At 45.7% G+C, this 19859-nt stretch overlaps 1 protein-coding gene across 3 annotated transcripts; it reads right to left on the bottom strand.

The window, feature by feature from the left end:
• Positions 1 to 54: 54 nt before the first annotated feature.
• Positions 55 to 17852, bottom strand: LOC121876776 (extensin-like). 3 transcript variants are annotated; one of them, XM_042382163.1, is made up of 5 exons: positions 17623 to 17852; positions 4708 to 4893; positions 3915 to 4229; positions 2607 to 3734; positions 55 to 2540 (listed from the first exon to the last, which is right to left on the bottom strand). In XM_042382163.1, the coding sequence occupies exons 1-5, from the start codon at positions 17629 to 17631 to the stop codon at positions 1866 to 1868; spliced, it is 2313 nt and encodes a 770-aa protein (XP_042238097.1). In that variant the 5' UTR covers positions 17632 to 17852; the 3' UTR covers positions 55 to 1865. The 3 variants fall into 3 exon arrangements, with proteins under 3 accessions (XP_042238097.1, XP_042238095.1, XP_042238096.1); XM_042382161.1 differs by having other exon boundaries at positions 55 to 3734; XM_042382162.1 differs by having other exon boundaries at positions 55 to 3791; positions 4005 to 4229.
• Positions 17853 to 19859: the final 2007 nt, after the last annotated feature.

Raw genomic sequence — 19859 nt, 5'->3', positions numbered from 1 at the left:
TGGAAACACAACTTTTCCTTTACTGTGACATATCAAGGAACAATTGAAACAAGATTACTTTAACACTTTTTATTACTCAGTAATATTTTCATAAATATAACAAACGAATACCCAAGGTAACTGGGCACAATTATTGTAATAAAAACAGTTTTATTTCACATAAGATTGAGGGGGTATGTGTGTGTTGAGGAGTCGTGGTGGGGGCGCGGTGGTACAGTGGGCAGGGTAGGCAGGTAAGGTCCTTGCTACCACAGCTGTAGATATTGTGGTGAGTAACTATATGGTTCCACCTCGCTCCTCCCTCCATCTTTCCCTCACCCTCACTCGTGTTATCTCCTAACTCTGCTCCTTTGATGCTTCTCTCATAAAATTCATGACAACGACCTTCCATGGTCAACTGTGGGCGAGGTTAGGCCTGCGAAATACAGTACAAGGATATAGGTGGGTGATGTGTATGTGTAATAATGATTTACAGTTTATTACTGAGAATTGTGTATACAGTGTCTCAAAATATATATGGCGGACCGGAGAAGTCTCCATTCAGCAGTGTACTGACGCAGGCTAATGTATGTGTGGGTGACGGTAGGTGTAGCTGCTGCACATACCACTGGCCTAGGAAGGACATACATGATTACTGTACTGGCCTGGCTGCATTTGTCAGCTGCACTAAACCAACTCCAACTTCATATTGAAATCATTATATCGTACCTGTAATTTACATCTGAGTTTGTATGAAACTATTTGACTTTTTTGTTTATAAACTTCTACTGATGTTTCTAAATAAATTATCTGAATCTAAATTTTGATTTTTGTTTTGAATAATGATGAATATGTAGTGACCATTATGAGTTGCTAGATGTACACTGACAATTACCTTAGGATGAAGTGGTGGTGTGTGGGTGCATGAGCGTGATTAAATTAAGAATGGTGTGGGCGTGAGTAACGAGTTGGGTGGACGTAAGACAGGGTGTATGGGCAACACTAAAGATGACAAGGTGGGTACGTTAACAAGTGGGCGTGAGTGAGGATGGGGGCAGGGTGGGCGTGGGCGGGTGTGTCAAACAATAAATACTGGTGTGAGGGATGGGACCTAAAGCCGTGGCAACATGATGGTCTCACCGGTGATCATGATAATAATAATAAATAACATCACGCCCTCACACGAGCCTTTGTACATACATCTTCGTGGACACTTCACGGCAAGACCAAATATGTCGCTCCAAACAAACAATATTTCACACAAAAAAAAATATATCACTTAGATATTTTACCCATTAAATATTTCAATTAATATGGAATATTTCACTTAAATCTTTGGAGATAGTTTACTGACGTAGCATTTCACTTATGTGTAAATTTGTTTTCACGTAAATGGAAGATGTTTCAATTTAAACAAGAAATGTTTCATTTAACAAATAGGTTATCACTTAACAAAAAATCAGATAATGCACTTAAGAGAACGTAATGTGTTGAGCACAGTAGTAATACTTAACCTTGTAATAAAGTAATTGACACAGTAATCACAACACTGGCACACTTTCATCACAACACACTCTCATAAATAAGGATGATGCCCTTGGCTGAGCACACAAATATATTGGTTACTACACCGCTCAGCACCACTGCTCAGTGGGTGTTGAGCACCAGACTATACACAGATGGCTCAGTTGATGTTAGTGAGTGCCAGGTACTAAGCATAAAAACTCAGCTGAGTGACAGTGAACAATTAAACTCGAGACTGCAGGAACACTCTTGATGTACAGTTGCAGTTATGTAAACATACGACCCTAGCAGTTGTTGTGCAGGTGTGTGTATGCACTGAGCACGTCACTGTGTGGTGTAGAGGAGGTTGGTAGCGCACACGCTCACGAAGATGAGCTTACAGACACCGTGGCAGAGACCTTGGCCTCGCTCACATCCACGTTGGTCTCGATACGTTCCTCGGCCGTATTTTGGTTGTTTGCGTCGACGGAGAGTTTGGCGTCTGTGAAGGCTGAGTACCCGACTTTGGGCTCCCAATCAGCCACCACAGTTAACTCCTCTTCATCCACATCTTTCTTCTTGAGGGCAGCATAGCTCGACCCTCCAGTTGACGGCAACAGTGGCGGTGGCTCTGCAACAGCGTTGGGTGCTGCCTTGACATGGGTCGTTGTTGCAACATTGACGGGAGAGATGTTAGCGACGGGGGCGCTGCCAGAAGAGTACGAGTCACCGTGGCCACCGCCGTTGATGATGTCTTCACCCTTTGGAGCACCATAGGAAGCGAGTGGTGTGGAGGGCGCACGGGCGTGTGATGTGGAGGGCGCCCCGTACCCGCTTGAAGGCTGGGCTGGGGCGGCATGATCGCCACTGGGCTGCTGGTAGACGTGCACGGGCGGCCGCACTCCCTGGTAGATGATGATGGGGGGCTTGTGGAAGGCTTTGGGGGCGGGTAGGTAGGTAGGCTCGGGCTTAGTGGCCTTAAGTGGTCCGTAAGAAGGAGGTGGACCATAAGAATGTGCTGGCGCCTTTGATGGGGGGCCGTATGTCGGTTTGGATGCCTTTGGAGGTGGACCATAGCTTGGTCTTGGAGCCTTTGGAGGTGGACCATAGCTTGGTCTTGGAGCCTTTGGAGGTGGACCATAGCTTGGTCTTGGAGCCTTTGGAGGTGGACCATAGCTTGGTCTTGGAGCCTTTGGAGGTGGACCATAGCTTGGCCTTGGTGCCTTTGGAGGAGGTCCATAGCTTGGCCTTGGTGCCTTTGGAGGTGGACCATAGCTTGGTCTTGGTGCTTTTGGAGGAGGTCCATAAGATGGGGCTGGCGCCTTTGGAGGTCCATAAGATGGGGCTGGTGCCTTTGAAGGAGGTCCATAAGATGGGGTTGGTGCCTTTGGAGGAGGTCCATAAGATGGGGATGACGCCTTTGGAGGTCCATAAGACGGGGCTGGCGCCTTTGGAGGAGCTCCATAAGATGGGGCTGGTGCCTTTGGAGGAGGTCCATAAGATGGGGCTGGTGCCTTTGGAGGTCCATAAGACGGGGCTGGTGCCTTTGGAGGAGGTCCATAAGATGGGGATGACGCCTTTGGAGGTCCATAAGACGGGGCAGGAGCTTTAGGAGGTGGTCTGTAACTTGGCCTGGGAGCCTGTGGAGAAGCCTTGGGAGGCCCGTAGGTAGGGGCAGGGGCCTTGGGAGGGGGGCCGTAGCTGGGCTTGGGGACGGCGGGAGCGGCATACTGACCCTTGGAGGCCTTAGTGACCTGGTAGACAGGGGGCTGTTGATACACGTGGATAGGAGGGTGGCCAGCGTAGATGATGTGAGGGGGGGGCGTGCCCTTGGTGGGTGCAGGTTTAGGTGGGCCATAGGTGGGTGGTGGGGGGGCGTACACAGGTGCCTTAGTAGGGGGATGACCATGGGATGGGGAATGGGCCTTGGGAGGAGGGCCATAACCTTTCTTAGGTGGAGGGCCATACGTTGGCGTAGGTTTTGGGGAAGGACCATAAGTAGGTCTGGGAGCCTTGGGAGGACCATAGCTGCCCGTAGGGGCCGTGGGTGGAGAGCCATAAGAGGGCTTGGGAGCATTAGGGAGGGCATACTGGGGCTGGGGGGCGGGAACCAGGACAGGGCTGGGGGCTGGAGGGGCGCTGATGTAGATGGGTTCTGTGTTGGCTGGTGCCCCATACTGGGGTCTCGGTGCCTTGGGTGGGCCGTAGCTTGGAGGAGGAGCCTTGGGTGGGCCGTAGCTTGGAGGAGGAGCCTTGGGTGGGCTGTAGCTTGGACGTGGAGCCTTGGGTGGGCCGTAGGTAGGAGGAGCCTTGGGTGGGGCTTGAAGAGCCTTGGGTGGGCGAGAGGAGCCTGGGGTGAGAAGAGCTTGGAGAAGGAGCGGGTGGGCCGTAGCGGAGGAGCCTTGGGTGGGGCTTGGGCCCCTTGGAGGAGCCTTGGGTGGGCCGTAGCTTGGAGGAGGAGCTTTGGGTGGCCCGTAGGTAGGAGGAGGAGCCTTGGGTGGCCCGTAGGTAGGAGGAGGAGCCTTGGGTGGGCCGTAGCTTGGACGTGGAGCCTTGGGTGGCGGGCTGTATGAGGGTTTAGGGTGGGCCTTAATGTGACCCTTTATAGCGGGTGCGGGCGTGTGGACTACGTGGACTGGTGGGGAGCTGTCTGACTGGTAGATGAGTACGGGCAGCTCGTGGTGAGGCAGCGGCACGTACTTCACGGGCTGAGACTTGACAGAGCCCTTACTGCCATACCCACCAACCTGCCACCAGAACAACAGAAACATTATCAACACGGACATCTGGCACTACACAACACAGGAATACTCTGTTACACTCAACACAAAACTCTCTCTCTCTCTCTCTCTCTCTTAGCTAGTTAATATCACACTAGGGTTTTGTACACCTTCACTATGCACATTATATACTTGCACTGTCTGAGTACACTCGGAATTAATGTGAACTTGTATGACAATTTAATGAATATGTACAGTGTCTGTCTGTCTAAGTAACGGTATATATCAAGTTATCAATGTCATACAGGTTTACAAATGGATAAGCATGAATATAGACAGACTGGGCAACGTAGGCCGTGGGAATATACTGTTTTCCTGTGTGCCGAGACAGTGCAGGTAAACAACAACTGTAAGCAGTAAGACAACTTGACCAAGATTGACCGACAAAGCTGTCAGGTATTTATCTAACTATCTGAGGTAGTACTGCACCAGGGAGAGAACACACCGTGGGTCGTGGGGGTCGTGGGAAGTGTATGATGGGCGGCTTCTCGTCGGAGTAGACGATGGGCCCAGCATACTCGATGGCGGGTTTGTAGGCTTTCTGGGTGACAGTATGTCCATGGGAGGGCGACGGGTAGTCTGCCGTCACCGTCCCTACCATCACCACCGCCGCCAGTACTAGGGCAGCAACCTGTACACACAAGAGAACAATAATATTATTTTATGAGTGTTAGGACATGACTTTTCATGGGCTGCAACTTCTACAGTTCACAATAAAAATGACTGTACAATGCACTAGGATTGCGACTTATACATTATGGAAATAACAGAAAATCACTTTGTGCAATATTGTTTTAACATGTACAGCCAATCCAAAAAGTATCGAGACGTCCAGGTTCCGGTGGAAGAGAAAATGAGCGATGGCCTCACGCGTAAATGTATCCATTGGGTTGGTCTTCATTCGTTGTTTCATATTCTTTCGAGCGTCTGGGGTCTCGATACTTTTTGGATTAGCTGTCCATATGACAATAACAAGAAAAAACTTTGTACACCATAGCTACAAATTGTACGTAATTATATAGGTATAACAGGAACTACTTCAATACTAGCTACTAATGTTCGTATAGACAACCATTACCAGAGAATTGATAAATCATGAATCAAATAGCATGGCTGATGGAATTTGAGAATGAGCACTTCTGTACAGTATATGATAACGGAGTAGACATCTTCCTTAATATTTTTTTTTATTATCATTTCACCACCTATCAAATTACTGGTCAGTTCTTTTTTACTTTGTTATGACGTTTATTGTTACGTTTATCCCAAGAAAAACACAATATTTTTTTTTCGGGAGCCATACAATTATTCTGTACAAACAAGATCTGAACTTCGCTGTATGATCACAATCCTTCATTGAGTGATTCATTAAACCCGTGAATATTTTGTCTGTGACTTAGTTCTGTGTATGTGATTAGATTTAGTAGATAGTATATGTTTGTATAATATTTGGGTTCAGATACCGCCTAGGCCCTATATGATACTGTAATTCTCACCGAATGGGAATCATTGTATTTTTTCTGGATAGACTTCGCCATTACCTTTATCCTCTTAGCTACTGATTAGCATGTAAACCGCTTGGGCAGTCGGTCACGTCTCTGTTACACACTGTTGGCAAGTACTGGGATTGTATTTGTACCTGCGTCAGTTTTGGTCGTCTGGTCTTGAATGAGCTCACCCTCAGTTTGCCCTGGCCGTTTTCTGAACTTGTGGCTTCTTCAACCTTAAGATGTGACCTCTAGTGAGGCGGGAATTCGCCGGTTCCAGTTATGAACACTCGATTGAGCAGTGCCTTCTGAGATGCTTATAAGCCTAAATTAAGGCAACCCTTTGCCCGAGATGTGTTTATTACCTCGTAATGATCTACAGGCCTGAATATGTGTTGTGAGTCTAACAGGAACATTGTCATTTAGTATACAAATTAAGTGGGAGAGGAAGGAGCGAGGGAGGGAGAGTGAGGAGGGGTGAGGGAGGAAGGAGCGAGGGAGGGAGAGAGAGTGAGGAGGGGTGAGGGAGGAAGGAGCGAGGGAGGGAGAGTGAGGAGGGGTGAGGGAGGAAGGAGCGAGGGAGGGAGAGAGAGTGAGGAGGGGTGAGGGAGGAAGAGAGAGTGAGGAGGGGTGCCTGAGGACGGTAGAGAGGTAGGGCACAAGGATATTAGCTAGGTTGGGGGAGGATGCCCGCCGGGCTAAAAGCTTTCTCCAGCGACCTACATAACTGACGCACCTCCATAGGCCTCATTCTTCACCACAGACACCACCACTCCAATGCCCCCTTGCCACCATATCCACCCCACCGTAACCTTAAGACGACAACCTTGCTCTAGGTACGGGGGCTGTACCATGGTCAAAATATTTTGACCATGAGCTGTACTACCATGGTTCACTCCCCGGGTAAAAGCCCGTCATAAAACAGTTTACCAACGGGCAGAATCTCAACCAGTACACGCTTCTCTAATTTCTAATATCCTTTATGAAATTATTAACTATTCTTCTAATATATTCTTATTTTATTTTATCTTTGCCTCTGATGATCAGCTAGCCTCTCGGGCGGTCTGTCACATTGTTACGCACTGTTGGCAAGTACTGGGCATGCACTGGCTCCTGAATGAATCTGTACCTGCTCCAGTGTTGGTCAAGTCTGGTCTTGAAACAGCTCACACTCGGTGCCGTCACAACTCTCTCTGGCAAGTTGTTCCAAGAGTTCACAACTCTCATTCAAAAAAATAAATGTCCTGAAGTTTTCTAAAGTTGTATCATTGTGCAATTTCTACTTGTAAAATTTCTGGCTAAATAAACGGCTTAAAGTTGAGTTAAGTTGGATTACGTTACGTTACTTAAGACAATATTATACTATGTCACGTTTTACCATGTTGTTAGGTTAAGTTCGCCAAGATATCATGCAGGACGAACATAAGGAAATGCTTCTTCACACAGATGGTGGTACAGTACAGCACATTTATGGAACAGTATCGGCTCAAGCCGCCGTGGCCTCGAGAGCAACAGTGGGCTTCAAAACAACCCTAGAAAAAAGAAGATCAATGGAAGGATCCTATACAGGCCACCTTCCTTCGGCATGGCCATTGGCCACCTCTAGCTTGGGTGTCCATTAGGTAAATAAGGTGAGGTTATGTAGTGTTATGTCAGGTCACATTACTGTAGGTAGGTCTATGTTATATTACGATAGGCAAAGTTGTCTCTTACAGTTGAGTGCTTCTGTCGACGCCATTGACTAACTATCTATACAGCTGCAAGTTCCAACATCACTGACTCATTTACTGCTGATTCATTATTTGTAAACACTGCAGGTGAATCTATAAATCAAACCAAGTGAAGAATGAAAGCCAACGAGGTAGTGGATACATCTACCCTGTTGGACAAATAAGTGTAGACAATCACCTCGGCAATTATATAATCATTAATGTCCTGAAGGAAAATATAAACTGAGGTCATTCCTCCTGGTAGTCGCACCACACCAACTCTCTCTCTCTCAGGGAGTGTGGGTGAGGAGGGAGAGTAACCCAGACGAATAAGGTATGGTGAGGGAGTAAGTCTGGGGGGGGGGGAGCATTCATCATCTGGCGTAGGAAGAAAGTTCTACCTTTAGGCCATAACCAAATTATTCCCTCACTTCCTTCCCCTGTTTGGCTACGATACTTTCTGCGGTCGTGATGTGGACCCCCCTCACCACCACACACTACGCTACACCCACCATACTATACTACACTACATTACACTGATCAATAACCTCACTAATCAATCACCCCACAGATCAATCACTTCATCAATCACGTCATTAGTCAATCACCTGATCAATCACTTCATTAGTCAATCACCTGATCAATCACTCCACTAATCTATATTATTCGTAACAGATGATGATGTGGGAATATATTCGACCATAACTACATACGAAGCTGCTCCGTTTACACCTGTTAGGAGACGGCATTAGTGGAGAAAATCTGTATTATAGCTTTTTAATTTTTTAGTCAGTGAAATCACATTATTGCCCGGTTGTACTTCCCTGAGTAAAATCCAGGTTATATTGAGGACGTTTCTGAATATCCAATACAATTAAGAATACCTCTGAATATTAAATCCGCGTTACATTGAGGATATTCCTTAATGTTAAATCCAGGTTATAATGATATATCGGATTGTTTTCTACATTTCTTTTTTTCTCTGTATTCCCCCCTCCCCCCCACTGCCTTCGTCTTTAACTAGATAACTCTATTTATTTATCTACATACTGTATTTACCTCTTGTAAGGTGTCATTTACATAATTAGGTGAGGCGGAGTAAGTGTGAGCGAGAGATGGAAGGAGAACTCGGTGTGATTTAAACTAGGGAGACGAGGAGAAAGTTAGAGGGGAGTGAGAAGGGTACGTAAGTTGGGTGAAGGAAAGATCTGGGTCACTTTGTAATGGTTGGTTGGCTTTCCCCTCCATGATCCACCCCTCAACCCCCGTATACTTGTTACCATATCTGCCACTACTCCCGTATACCAACAGACAATCAGATTTCATCGAAGGCAGTCTGTGTATTCAACTGCTCTCCCGAAGGACTGCAGGTACTCATCCGGATCATCAACTGTTCACAAAACAAGGTCGTTGCCCTCAAAGCTTACGGCAAATTATCGATGGTGGTCTGAGCGGCCAATAATGAGGGTTGATAGATGCAAGTTTTCGTGACGTCACTCAAAATTTACAACCTCATGGCAGTGATTAGCAGCTAATGAGACCGTAGAACACCAGTTTCCCTGGACGTCACTCAGTGTTTACATGGATGTGTTAGCGGCCAACAAGAGTGCGATTTCCGTGACGTCATCCAATATTTACGTCATGGCAAGGTGGGCAGCCAATAGAAAGGCGGGGCGGTGCCGGTACATGTTCACCTTGAACACTGGGAAGGTTTTTGCTGCTACAAGTTTATAACCTGTTCAATATCCTCTTGCTTATTTAACAGGTAAAGAATGATGGAATAATGTAGAAAAAATAATGGAGAGGACATCCAATGGAAATAAACCGTTAACGGTAGTCATGGGTTATTATTGGTTTAATCTCCTTATTGTTTGTTCACCTAAACTGCCTTTGTGCAAACTGAAACAATGTTAACTTGTTTGCTTATTTTACTGAATTAATATCCATTTATATTTACCGGAGTGAAGATGGTGAGTGAAAACCACGTTCACCTAGAAAAATATAACAGATAGAAGGAGAAAGTCAAAGAGGGAAAAAGAGACACAAAGAGATGATAATAATATTTACGTAATATAAAGCAGAGGGAGGAGAGGGTGTGTCCCACGGCCACATTCCGGACTCCAGGTTAGAGGGGCAGGAGAACACGGCCCCCACGCCAGAGAAAGTCTCCATGTTTCATTTACCGAATTCTACCTCTACACATAATATCTTTCATTAATACAGTCCTTTGATAAGTCTCCAGAACACTCAACAAATACGTTTATATTTCAATTATTTCATATATATTTTTTTAAATATCGTGTAACGTATATTGGATTTTTTGTATGAATGGTTAGTAAATAATTGTTGGCAACTATATATTAAGGAAGAGTGCGGGAAACAATCTGGGAAGGCGGGAAAGCCGAAAGGAGTCTCCTCAAACTTAAGTGTTAAGTGTAGGAAGTTCCTTCCTACACTTAACCTAAACTTACACTTAAACGAGTCAGCAACACTTACTACACCCTGTAGACGCTAACAGTCGTATACATTCACGACACCCGAATATAGTGAAATCATGTAATAATGTGGAGTGTAAACTAAACTGTAGTGACCACATCCGCGCGAGAGGTAATGGCTAAACCAAGTAATTTTCTAGGTCAGTGTGGTCTTCCTGCGAGAACCTGACCTTGAGGGAGAAGCCCTGAGGAATCCTGTCCTCAGCGCATTCGTATTCAGGGACAAGTTGTTGGAGTTTCCAATAACTTGATGACATGAACCACTGACTCTTCAGGCTTCTACGCCCTTAACTCATGAGACATAAAGGCAAGCATGAACTTAGCATGCTTCCCTGTTGGGCGCTGTAAACGCTTCTGCGCTTCACCTTACACAACGATGTAGGGGAGTGCCCAATAAAAAAAAAAAAAAGAAGCTATTACCGTTTACCGTTATTTGTATACCTGCACTCTTTATGGATACCTGCACCGTTTATTTTAGTGTATATCTAGAATATGCCGACTCAACAACTTGTACGACGACGTTACTGAATAAATATCTAGTGATCTCTTTCTAAACACACGCACAGGGGCGGAGGGAACTCCTTTTCGCTCTTCCTGGCGATAATTAAGACGAGGTAACAAAGGCTAATGTCATGTTATGTTGCAGAAGAAAGCATTAAGTGTTTCTCCTGGGGAAGTCCATGACACGCCTCTTAGTGTTGTGGCGTCTGCTACTGTATCGTATTAGCTGTGGTTGTTGTAAGTGTTGTTGGATATTATTTATCTCTTTTTTCATCACCGGTAGCGCTAGCTTGGAGGAGAACAGAAGAAATGTGAAAGCGACACATATAGAGGATAAAAGTGTTGGTGGAAAGTGTACACATGAGAGATAATGACGTCACACTATCCACAAGTTGTCCAGGGAAAAAAGAGTGACTCGAGATGTCACGACACTCAGCGATGATGCCCAGAAAATATCAATGTTGAGTTATATTTTGTTGTATTCAATTCATTCGACATTTTCAGTGTCAACTTTCTGGTATGAATTAACTTGAGCAAAGCAACAATAAAAAGGTACGGCTTTTATTACTGTATACCGCAGTTATAGAATTTAACTAACTCCATATAACTCATTATCAATACCTACCAGTAAAACTTAAATTATTATTAAAACAAATCACAAATGAGAGGAAAGCTCAAAATTATGCCTGAAAACAAGTTTATTAAAATGAAAACGGAAGCACTGGCCAGAGGGGCCGGGCGGAGCTGTTGTTTAGGTTGTCACGGTCCGCCAGACAAGGCGGTGACCAGGTTACCTAGTGGCCACAGCCCCTTGCTGCTACCAGTTTCTCGTCATTACTGTGGTTTATGGCTGCTGCACCACAATATACTGCAACAAGAATATTTGTTACCAGCGGCCACGGAGCCAGACACGGTAGTCACGGCAGTTTTATAGGGCAGGTGAGTGTTGGCGTGACCAGATGAGTTGTGGTACATTCCTAGCATAGACTTCCTTAGTCCTTACCATTAATGAATAGACCTGACGGGTGACACATACATTCCAACACTGGGTAACATCCTCGTACTAATGTAGGTGAAGCGGAGTTATTAACAAATTACCCGTGTGTAGACGAGACCGGAATATTAACTCCCGTGTGTAGCGTTGATGGTTTTATACATAGGTGTTTATTTAGTCCTTGATGTTTGTATTTACAGTCCCACGTCTAAAACCTCGGTATATAAGTCGAACTCTTCTATACGTAACTATAAGAGTACGTTCTGTCATATCCAATTTGATTTTGACTTTAATACGAGATATGCAAATTACATAATTATTGATGACCTTTGTTAGTGTTGACAGTTGCCAGCTGTTAAGTGAAGAGGTAACTCTGTAAACGTCCTGAACCTTTGAGTCCATTTCCTAGCTATTGACAAGATATTCACCGTTGTGGCGAGAATTACGGTGAATTACGGTGTTTGAAAGACATGATCAGGTTTGAGAATAATAACATTCTTGCAGTGTGAAGAATGCACACATGTACCGAGTACTATGCTATATGAATTATATGTTTGTAAGTCTATTGAAACTGATAATATTTCCACTGTTACTTTTGGTGGGATAATGTCTTATGTGGTCAGGATATTATTAACAGTACAGCAGTTGAATATATATGTGTGAGGTTAAGTTTACGTCACGTTTGGTGGTGACTTAATGGAACTCCCGCACTCGTAATGTAACTTAATATCTGTAGTAATTTGGTTATTTTCGTAAATTATCATGTGGAATTTAATAAATATCAGGACCTGCCTGATAGTCCAGCCAGCCAGTCGTGATGTTATTAGGATACTATAGTGTTTCAGATCTTGTTGGATTAAGTTAAGTGAGGTAAGGTATGTTTAGGTCGTTACGCACGGTACTAGGTTATTGAAGTTTTAAGGGTTGGTGCGTAACAAGCTAAATGAGAATTTGGCAATCTCGCTTAATATAATACACAAAGATGACAACCAAAATAGTGTAGAAAATATATTTTAGCAATAATAAGTAGATAATTTTATTCTATAGATCCCCACTTACGGCAGTTGACGCCAGAACAGCCCCCGGATTGAGCATCTGAAACTAAAACTGCATATTGAAACTTTCTAAACTTTCAAATGTTCACAGTGATACGTGAAGCGTGCTAGAATTTAATGAGCAGACTATAGCGTGGTACAAGGTAGTAGTGGACACGATAATTACCAGGGCGTAATGAGCGGCCTTTGGTTCACGGCAGACAAGTACTGGTAGACCGAGAAATACTTCCTTGATAGGGCTCACATGTTCATGCGTTTCGACCCAAATTATTTTTTATTTGTAGCCCAGCTGACCTAAGTTAGGTCTGGTTACCTTACACATTATGAAATTATAAGTCAACGCTCAGTGGGTGACCTCAACGAGGAAATATTCTATAGTATTACCAGCAACGGGCATATATACTGCACTGTGACATTGGATGTAATAAAAGATTTTATGAAGTTTTTCTTATGAAAAAAATGAGCAATTAATGTGGATGATCGTGACAGTATCGGGTGTATTAAACTGCTCTTTATTCCGCCTGGTAGTCCCCGTGAGAGTGAGCTGTATTTCACAAAATATTTTTCACACGGGGTTGTGAGCACGTAGGGGAGGGGTTGTGAGCACGTAGGGGTGGGGTTGTGAGCACGTAGGGAGGGGTTGTGCGCGCGTAGGGGAGGGGTTGTTGTAGTGACCCCATGATTTAGTAACACTGAAAACATAGATGGTCCATTCAATGCCTCTTGAGAAAGTGGCTATCTTAGTTGTTGTGAACGTCAGCTAGTTTTGGTGCACGAGAGGGAGGTGGTGGTGACGCACGTGAAAGTTATGGGTGCACGTGAGGGATGCACTTGTGGGATGGTGGTGCACAAGAAGAGTGTGTAACTACCGTAAATTCACAACATAACTCACTCTGGTAGAAAATCGTGACGAGCCCCTTATTAGAAACCTCTGGTGGGATAATCCGAGTCATAGTGAATGCAATGATTGGCGCTGATTTTCAGTATCAATCAAAGGCTCCCATAAAGAATTGGAACCCCCTTGCTTATTTCACCTGTTGATTAAATGCCCTAGTGCAAACCTAACCTAACCTAACCAAACCTAACCTAACCTAACCAAACCTAACCTAACCAAACCTAACCTAACCAAACCTAACCAAACCAAACCTAACCTAATCTTATCTAGTTATGATACAGTCCCAGTAAATTTTTCCCTCCAATTTGGTTGACAAATTTCTACAGCAGCTTTAGCGTAAGTTCTTATTTATGCACTAGATAAATAATTATGTAGAAGCCATTGAGAATCGGTCATTATGGTGAGCGTTAGGGTGACAGCAGCCAGCAGGTGACCTCAGTTTATTTCACCTGTTATTGATCACCCTAACACTACCTGGGGGTGTTACATTAGGTTATTATACGTCAGGTTAGGTTAGTTTAGGCTCTGGTATGTTAGGTTCGGTTAGAATAAGGTGTACTAAGGTAGGTTTAGTTTAAATTAGGTTATATTAGCATTAAGGGGGGGTCTAATCTTCAGGTGATGCTCAGACAGTACCAACTCCCCCAGTGTGTGTGGGGTTACCTGAGTGTCACTTGCCAGATAAGAACAGTTAAAACTGGTTTAGACAGTTGAGAGCCCGAGGCATAACGAGTAGACACTGTGACCGCTTCTTCCTCCTGGATGACGGTAACAGTTTCCCACGGTAGTGAAGGTGGAGGGGGCAGTCAGACATCACATGAAGATTAGGCACCCCAGCTTATCCTATCAGATGATTGAACACCCTAATACTAACCTAACCAAACATAACCTTGGTTTTAAATGAACGTATTTAGTTAAGGTAAAGTCTCAGTTTAATGTTGATAATTTGTTATTTAGTCAAGCAGTTATATTTTTGTTTACCTCTTCACTAAGGAGGAATCGTTATGAACCTTTGAATACGTGGACCTACATCGATAAATCTCTATTATATAATCGTACATTTATTGTAATATTTGGTAAAGTATAGTATAAATCAATAGTCTCTCGTAGGTGTAAGGTATATTAGTAGGATACATATTTTAGAAGAGTAATCGCTGGCCTTGTGATGTTGTTAGTGCGCTATAACAACTATTTCAGTACATTGCATCATTCAGTTATGTTACGCCAAAATATATTTAATTTGTAGATATATTTCCGGTGAATAACAATGTTTATAACTCATAAGATAGATATAGAACCTTGATACATGGGTGGTGTTGCGTTAGTATTTATCAAAGAAAACGGGACAATTAAACATAATACCGGAAACGTTTTAAATTTATTTACCCGTAACACTGTATTTTATTCTTTTTATTCAAGTTACTTTTTAGAAGGGCTTCTTAAATTTGGAACTTGATCTAAAGTTACCAGAGAAAACATGGCAGATGCTTATTTGGAGAATTTATTGACCTGGTGGAATTTTTTTTTTTGGGGTTGGTCGGAGTGGAAAGCAGAGTATGGGGTGGATTAGTTAAGACAGCCCGAAGACTTGGAGTGGAGGGCCGTGGTCGCCAACCCTCAGACATGTAAATGGGGGAGGGGGTTATGGTAGGGAAATGTTTTTGGGGATTTTCTTTTTTTTTGCGTTAGGGAGAGGGAAGGGATGGGGGACTAGGAAGGGGAGGGGGAGTATACAGCAGATGTGAGAGGGTGAGTAACTGTGCTGGCTTCACCTAGATTGTAAAAGGTGTGTGTGTGTGTGTGTGTGTGTGAAAGAGAGAGTTACTATCTTTACACAGACCATAAACTTCACACTCAATAACTCACTCACTCACTCACAAGCTAACTGAAGATGTGCTTTGAACCACCAAATTTTAGAATGATGATAGAATGTTATGTGGGTGACGAGAACCATCTGTTGCCGTCACCAGCTGTCTGTCTGTCTCTCTTACTGCGGTGTTACGGTACAGTTAGGTTAGGCAGTAATTAGCCAAGAGCTTCACCTTGGCCTAACCTCCACCAAGTTTCCGGGTCAAGCTCTGGAGGCGCCGCATCACGTTAACTCCGGGTCACGTACTGGCGCTGTCAACAATTTCCCCTACCCCTCCCTCCCCTCCTCCTGGTTTCTGGGGTAACATTGTTCATTTTTGTCTTAATTTTGCGGAAATAGTCGTATATATTATAGAAAAAAAACGCTTTGAGACGGAGAGTAGTGGAGGAGGATGGTGGTGGGGGAGGAGGAGAGTGGTGGTGCTGATGGAGAGTGAGGGTGCTGATGGTGAGTGGTGGTGCTGATGGAGAGTGAGGGTGCTGATGGAGAGTGAGGGTGCTGATGGAGAGTGGTGGAGGGTGGTGGTGGTGGAGGGTGAGATGATGGAGGTAGATGAACCAGCAGTAAGGGTTTAACACACAGTCACTGTTGTTGATAATGACTCGTTCAGTTAGACTGGTGTGGTGACAGAAGGTAGTCCGCTGACAGATGGTAACTGTACCCCCCCCCCCACCACCTGTTACTCCCACTTACTGTATCCACACACATGTACACACAGTCATCTACACACACACAATCATCTATACACATGTAAATATACCGACACACACACACACACACTGTCTGTTCGTCTGTGTCTTCAGTAACTACACCCACAATAGTGATCTTAGCGTCGCATTTAAGAGGTTTAATTAGTACGTCACACACCTGCCACACCTGATTGGGTATCGCCAGGTGAGAATTGTCCCAAACTGATGATTAAACACCCTAACGCTACCTGGGGGGGGGGGAGATTAGGTTAGGTTAGCCTTAGATTTGGTTAGATTAAGGTGGTTGATCCTAAGGTAAAATAAGGTGGAGGGCTAATCTTGAGGTGGGCCAAAATAGTGTAGTTATTGTGTGTATAGAAACCCTGGTACTGTATTTATATAACTTAACCTCTTTCTCGCCCGCTGTTGGTCAGGTACACACCAAGTAGAGAGTGTTATAGTGTGGTGTTCACCCTGTGTACCGAACATGTTACAATGTGTGTATTCAAGGCACCAACCTACATCACTCACCACCACCCACCTACACCGCCTCGGTAAAGTTAGGTTAGGTTAGGTTAGGTTAACTTGAATCTGGCATCTTGGTACAGTCTCCGGGTCAACAGGAGGACGTCGTCAGTGTTGATCTATACATCAATATTGAGAAGTACAGACCAGTAAGGTAGGTCTCGGGTGATGGTACACTATCAGCTCAGCGTCGAAGTTACCAGCAGTGGGGAGGGACGGGGCGGGGCAGGGAGATGGACGGAAGTGGGTGAGGGACGGGGTGGTGTAGGGAGTGAGGGGGAGCGGTACCTGGTGATAGGGGAGGAGCTCTTTTCCTTGTAGTCTGGTTTTCGGCCAAGATTCCTGGTTGAGAGTTTAAAACATTCTGACGTGCCCCACCAACCCACCCCAGCCCACTCAACCCACCTCATACAGCCCACCCTCCTACAAACCCACTGACCCGTCAATTGTTTTGTTGATAATAATACAGTAACAAATAAATAAATAACAACGATAAATACTGATGTAGTGAATCATTTTGTGAGAAACGTTATAGTTGAGGCCATGACCGTCAAAGCCGTGTAAGTAATAATAACACTCCTAGACGTACACAAGACGTACAGTTACACACATGAGGGGTCGACCAGCTCCTCACACCAGGTTGCTGACACTTGACGTCCCTCCGTTACAATATATTACTATCATGTTATGTTTATTCTCTTAATCCGACTTAATCCCTTGAGTACGATGATTTAATCCCTTGAGTACGATGACGTAATCCCTTAATTCATCAGGTCATCGTATTCAAGGGGATTTGGGATTTAATTATCGTACTCAAGAGGTTAACTCATAGTACTCAAGGGATTTACACATTGTACTCAAAGGGGTTATATCACCGTACTCTCTGATGTTCACTTGTTTCTTTGTATTTCTGTGTTTGTGTTTGTTTACGTCCGTGTTTTGTTTTGCGTCCGTGTTTTGTTTTTTATTGTTTTATGTTCGTGTTTTGTTTTAGTGTACGTGTTCTAATGACTTAACGGAGATATGACGGTGACATGACAGTGACGTCACGATTATTGGACAGGTTAGGAGTATGTACGTTGTTCTTAGGCTGTTTTGACAAGAGGTTAACCCCCCTCCCCATTATTTACAAGTACTTACGGTCTTCATGTTGTCTTCTTAGCTCATGTGTCGCGTACGTAACGGTCCGTTCCCGTCCGTTCGTGGCGCGTTCGTCGGATCTCTGCTGTACGTGGCAGAGGAAGTTTTTTTTTTAGATATCCGTCTGTGTCCGTTGTCGGGGTTTTTAGGGTCCGTGGTGAGGTGAGAGGTAGGTCCGTGGATGGTCCGTGACACACCTGGGAGACTGTGTTGTTGTCCGTGCCGCTCCTCCCTCTAAACTAACCGGTCGGCTTCAGTGTCGGCTGCTTTATATAGTCTGTCATCACCCTCCCTCCCTCCCATCATCCCTTCCTCCCTCCCTCCACTGCTGAGGATCACTGCGTCAAAGGTCCATTTTTTTTTTACCACAAACTCTAAATAAGACAAATCAGTTAAGGTAGAGTCTCAGTGTAGTTTTGCCTTCATAATATAACCAGGAGTGTTGTTGTATGTTTATCTAATGAATGACTCTGCCGGTCCCGTATCGGCCTCTTTAGTCACCTCAGAACTCACCAACGAAGGTAACGTCCTTAATAACTCATGCCATTGGATGATCGTCATACTCGATTACGTGTGACAGCAAAGTAGTAGTAGTTAAGGGGGATCACCTGAAGGATCATCACCCCAGTCTAAATAATGCAACAAAATACTTTACTCAATATTCCAAAATACACGATGCATATTACAATGGGTAGGTTAGGTTAGCTTAGGCCTGAAGATTAACCACCATGGAAGGTACTGACCCCACCTGAAGAATGGTCACCCTGCCAAGCTCTGGGGTGACGATTCTTCAGGTGATCCGCTAAGGGGGGGGGTGGAGTTTTACTTAAAGATGTGTGAGAATGTGTCGTTGTGTTGTAGTTTAAGTGGGCCAATCATTTTACGATTTCTTATTTTAATTTAAGAATACACACATGCACAAATCGGTACACACACACACACACACACACACACACACAGCAGCTGGCGTCACATGCATATGAAAACTACGTCCGGCGAACGTCTGCCCGCTGGTGTTTGCTTCCACCTCGATATAAAAAATACTACAGTATAAACCTAACGACCACCTCGATATAACAACACTAAATACAACGAGGACGGGTGAGTGGAGGAGGAGGAGGGGGGGGAGGAGGAGGAGGGGGGTGGGAGAAGAGGAGGGGAGGGGAGGAGGAAGGGAGGAAGAGGGAAGAGGGAGAAGAGGGAGGAGGAGGGGGCTGGGGGGGAGGAGAGGAAGAGGGGCGGGGTGAGTGGAGGAAGAGGAGGGGCTGGGGAAGAAGAGGAAGAGGGGGGTGAGTGAGAAGAGGAGGGGAGGAGGAAGAGGAGGAGAGGGGCTGGGTGAGAAGAGGAAGAGGGGGGGGGAGGGAGGAAGAGGAGGAGGTGAGGAGGAAGAGGAAGAGGGGCTGGGTGAGAAGAGGAAGGGGAGGAGGAGAGGAGGAGGTGGGGGTGAGGAGGAGAGAAGAGAAGAGGGGGGGTGAGTGAGGAAGGAGGAGGCAGGGTGAGGGAGGAAGAGGAAGAGGGGCGGGGTGGGGAGAAGAGGAAGAGGAGGAGGGGAGGAGGAAGAGGAGGAGGTTGGCTGGGTGAGTGGAAGGAGGAGGGGCGGGGTGAGTGGAGGAAGAGGAAGGAGGGTGGGCTGGGAGGAAGGAGGGGAGGTAGGGGAGGGAGGAGGAGGAGAAGAGGAAGAGGAGGGGTGAGGAGGAAGAGGAGAGGGGCTGGGGAGGAGGGAAGAGGAGGGGCGAGGGAGGGAAGAGGAGGAGGGGAAAAGGTGAGTGGAGGAGGGGACTGGGTGAGTGGAGGAAGAGGGAGGGCGAGGGAGGAAGAGGAGGGGCTGGGGTGAGGAGGAAGAGGAGCTGGGTGAGTGGGAGGAAGAGGAGGGGCGAGTGGAGGAAGAGGAGGAGGGGCAGAGTGAGGAGGAAGAGGAGGGGCGAGGGAGGAAGAGGAGGAGGGGTGGGGAGGGAGGAGGGACTGGGTGAGGGAGGAAGAGGGAGCAAGGAGGGAGGAAGAGGAGGGGTGAGTGGAGGAAGAGGAGGGGGAGGAGGAAGAGGAGGAGGGAAGGATGAGTGAGGAAGAGGGGGGCTGGGTGAGAAGAGGAAGAGGAGGGCGAGTGGAGGAAGAGGGCTGGGAGAAGAGGAAGATGAGGGGCGAGGGGAGGAAGAGGAGGAGGGGTGGGTGAGTGGAGGAAGAGGAGGGGCTGGGAGAGGAGGAAGAGGGGGGAGGGGAGGGGAGGAGGAGGAGGGAGG

This window comes from Homarus americanus, unplaced genomic scaffold, assembly GCF_018991925.1.
Source record: "Homarus americanus isolate GMGI-L3 unplaced genomic scaffold, GMGI_Hamer_2.0 scaffold50281, whole genome shotgun sequence".
Lineage (NCBI taxonomy): Eukaryota > Metazoa > Arthropoda > Malacostraca > Decapoda > Nephropidae > Homarus > Homarus americanus.
Note: the sequence above shows the minus strand (reverse complement) of the source record. Positions and strands in the feature narration are given on the sequence as shown.

What these genes read in the sequence shown, in the direction of transcription:
- LOC121876776 (XM_042382161.1), bottom strand. An exon ending in CACGACCCCCACGACCCACG is followed by an intron (nt 4,230 to 4,707) that starts GTGTGTTCTCTC and finishes TTCTGGTGGCAG; the next exon opens with GTTGGTGGGTATGGCAGTAA. An exon ending in CAAGCTACGGCCCACCCAAG is followed by an intron (nt 3,735 to 3,914) that starts GCTCCTCCAAGG and finishes AGCCCACCCAAG; the next exon opens with GCTCCTCCTCCAAGCTACGG.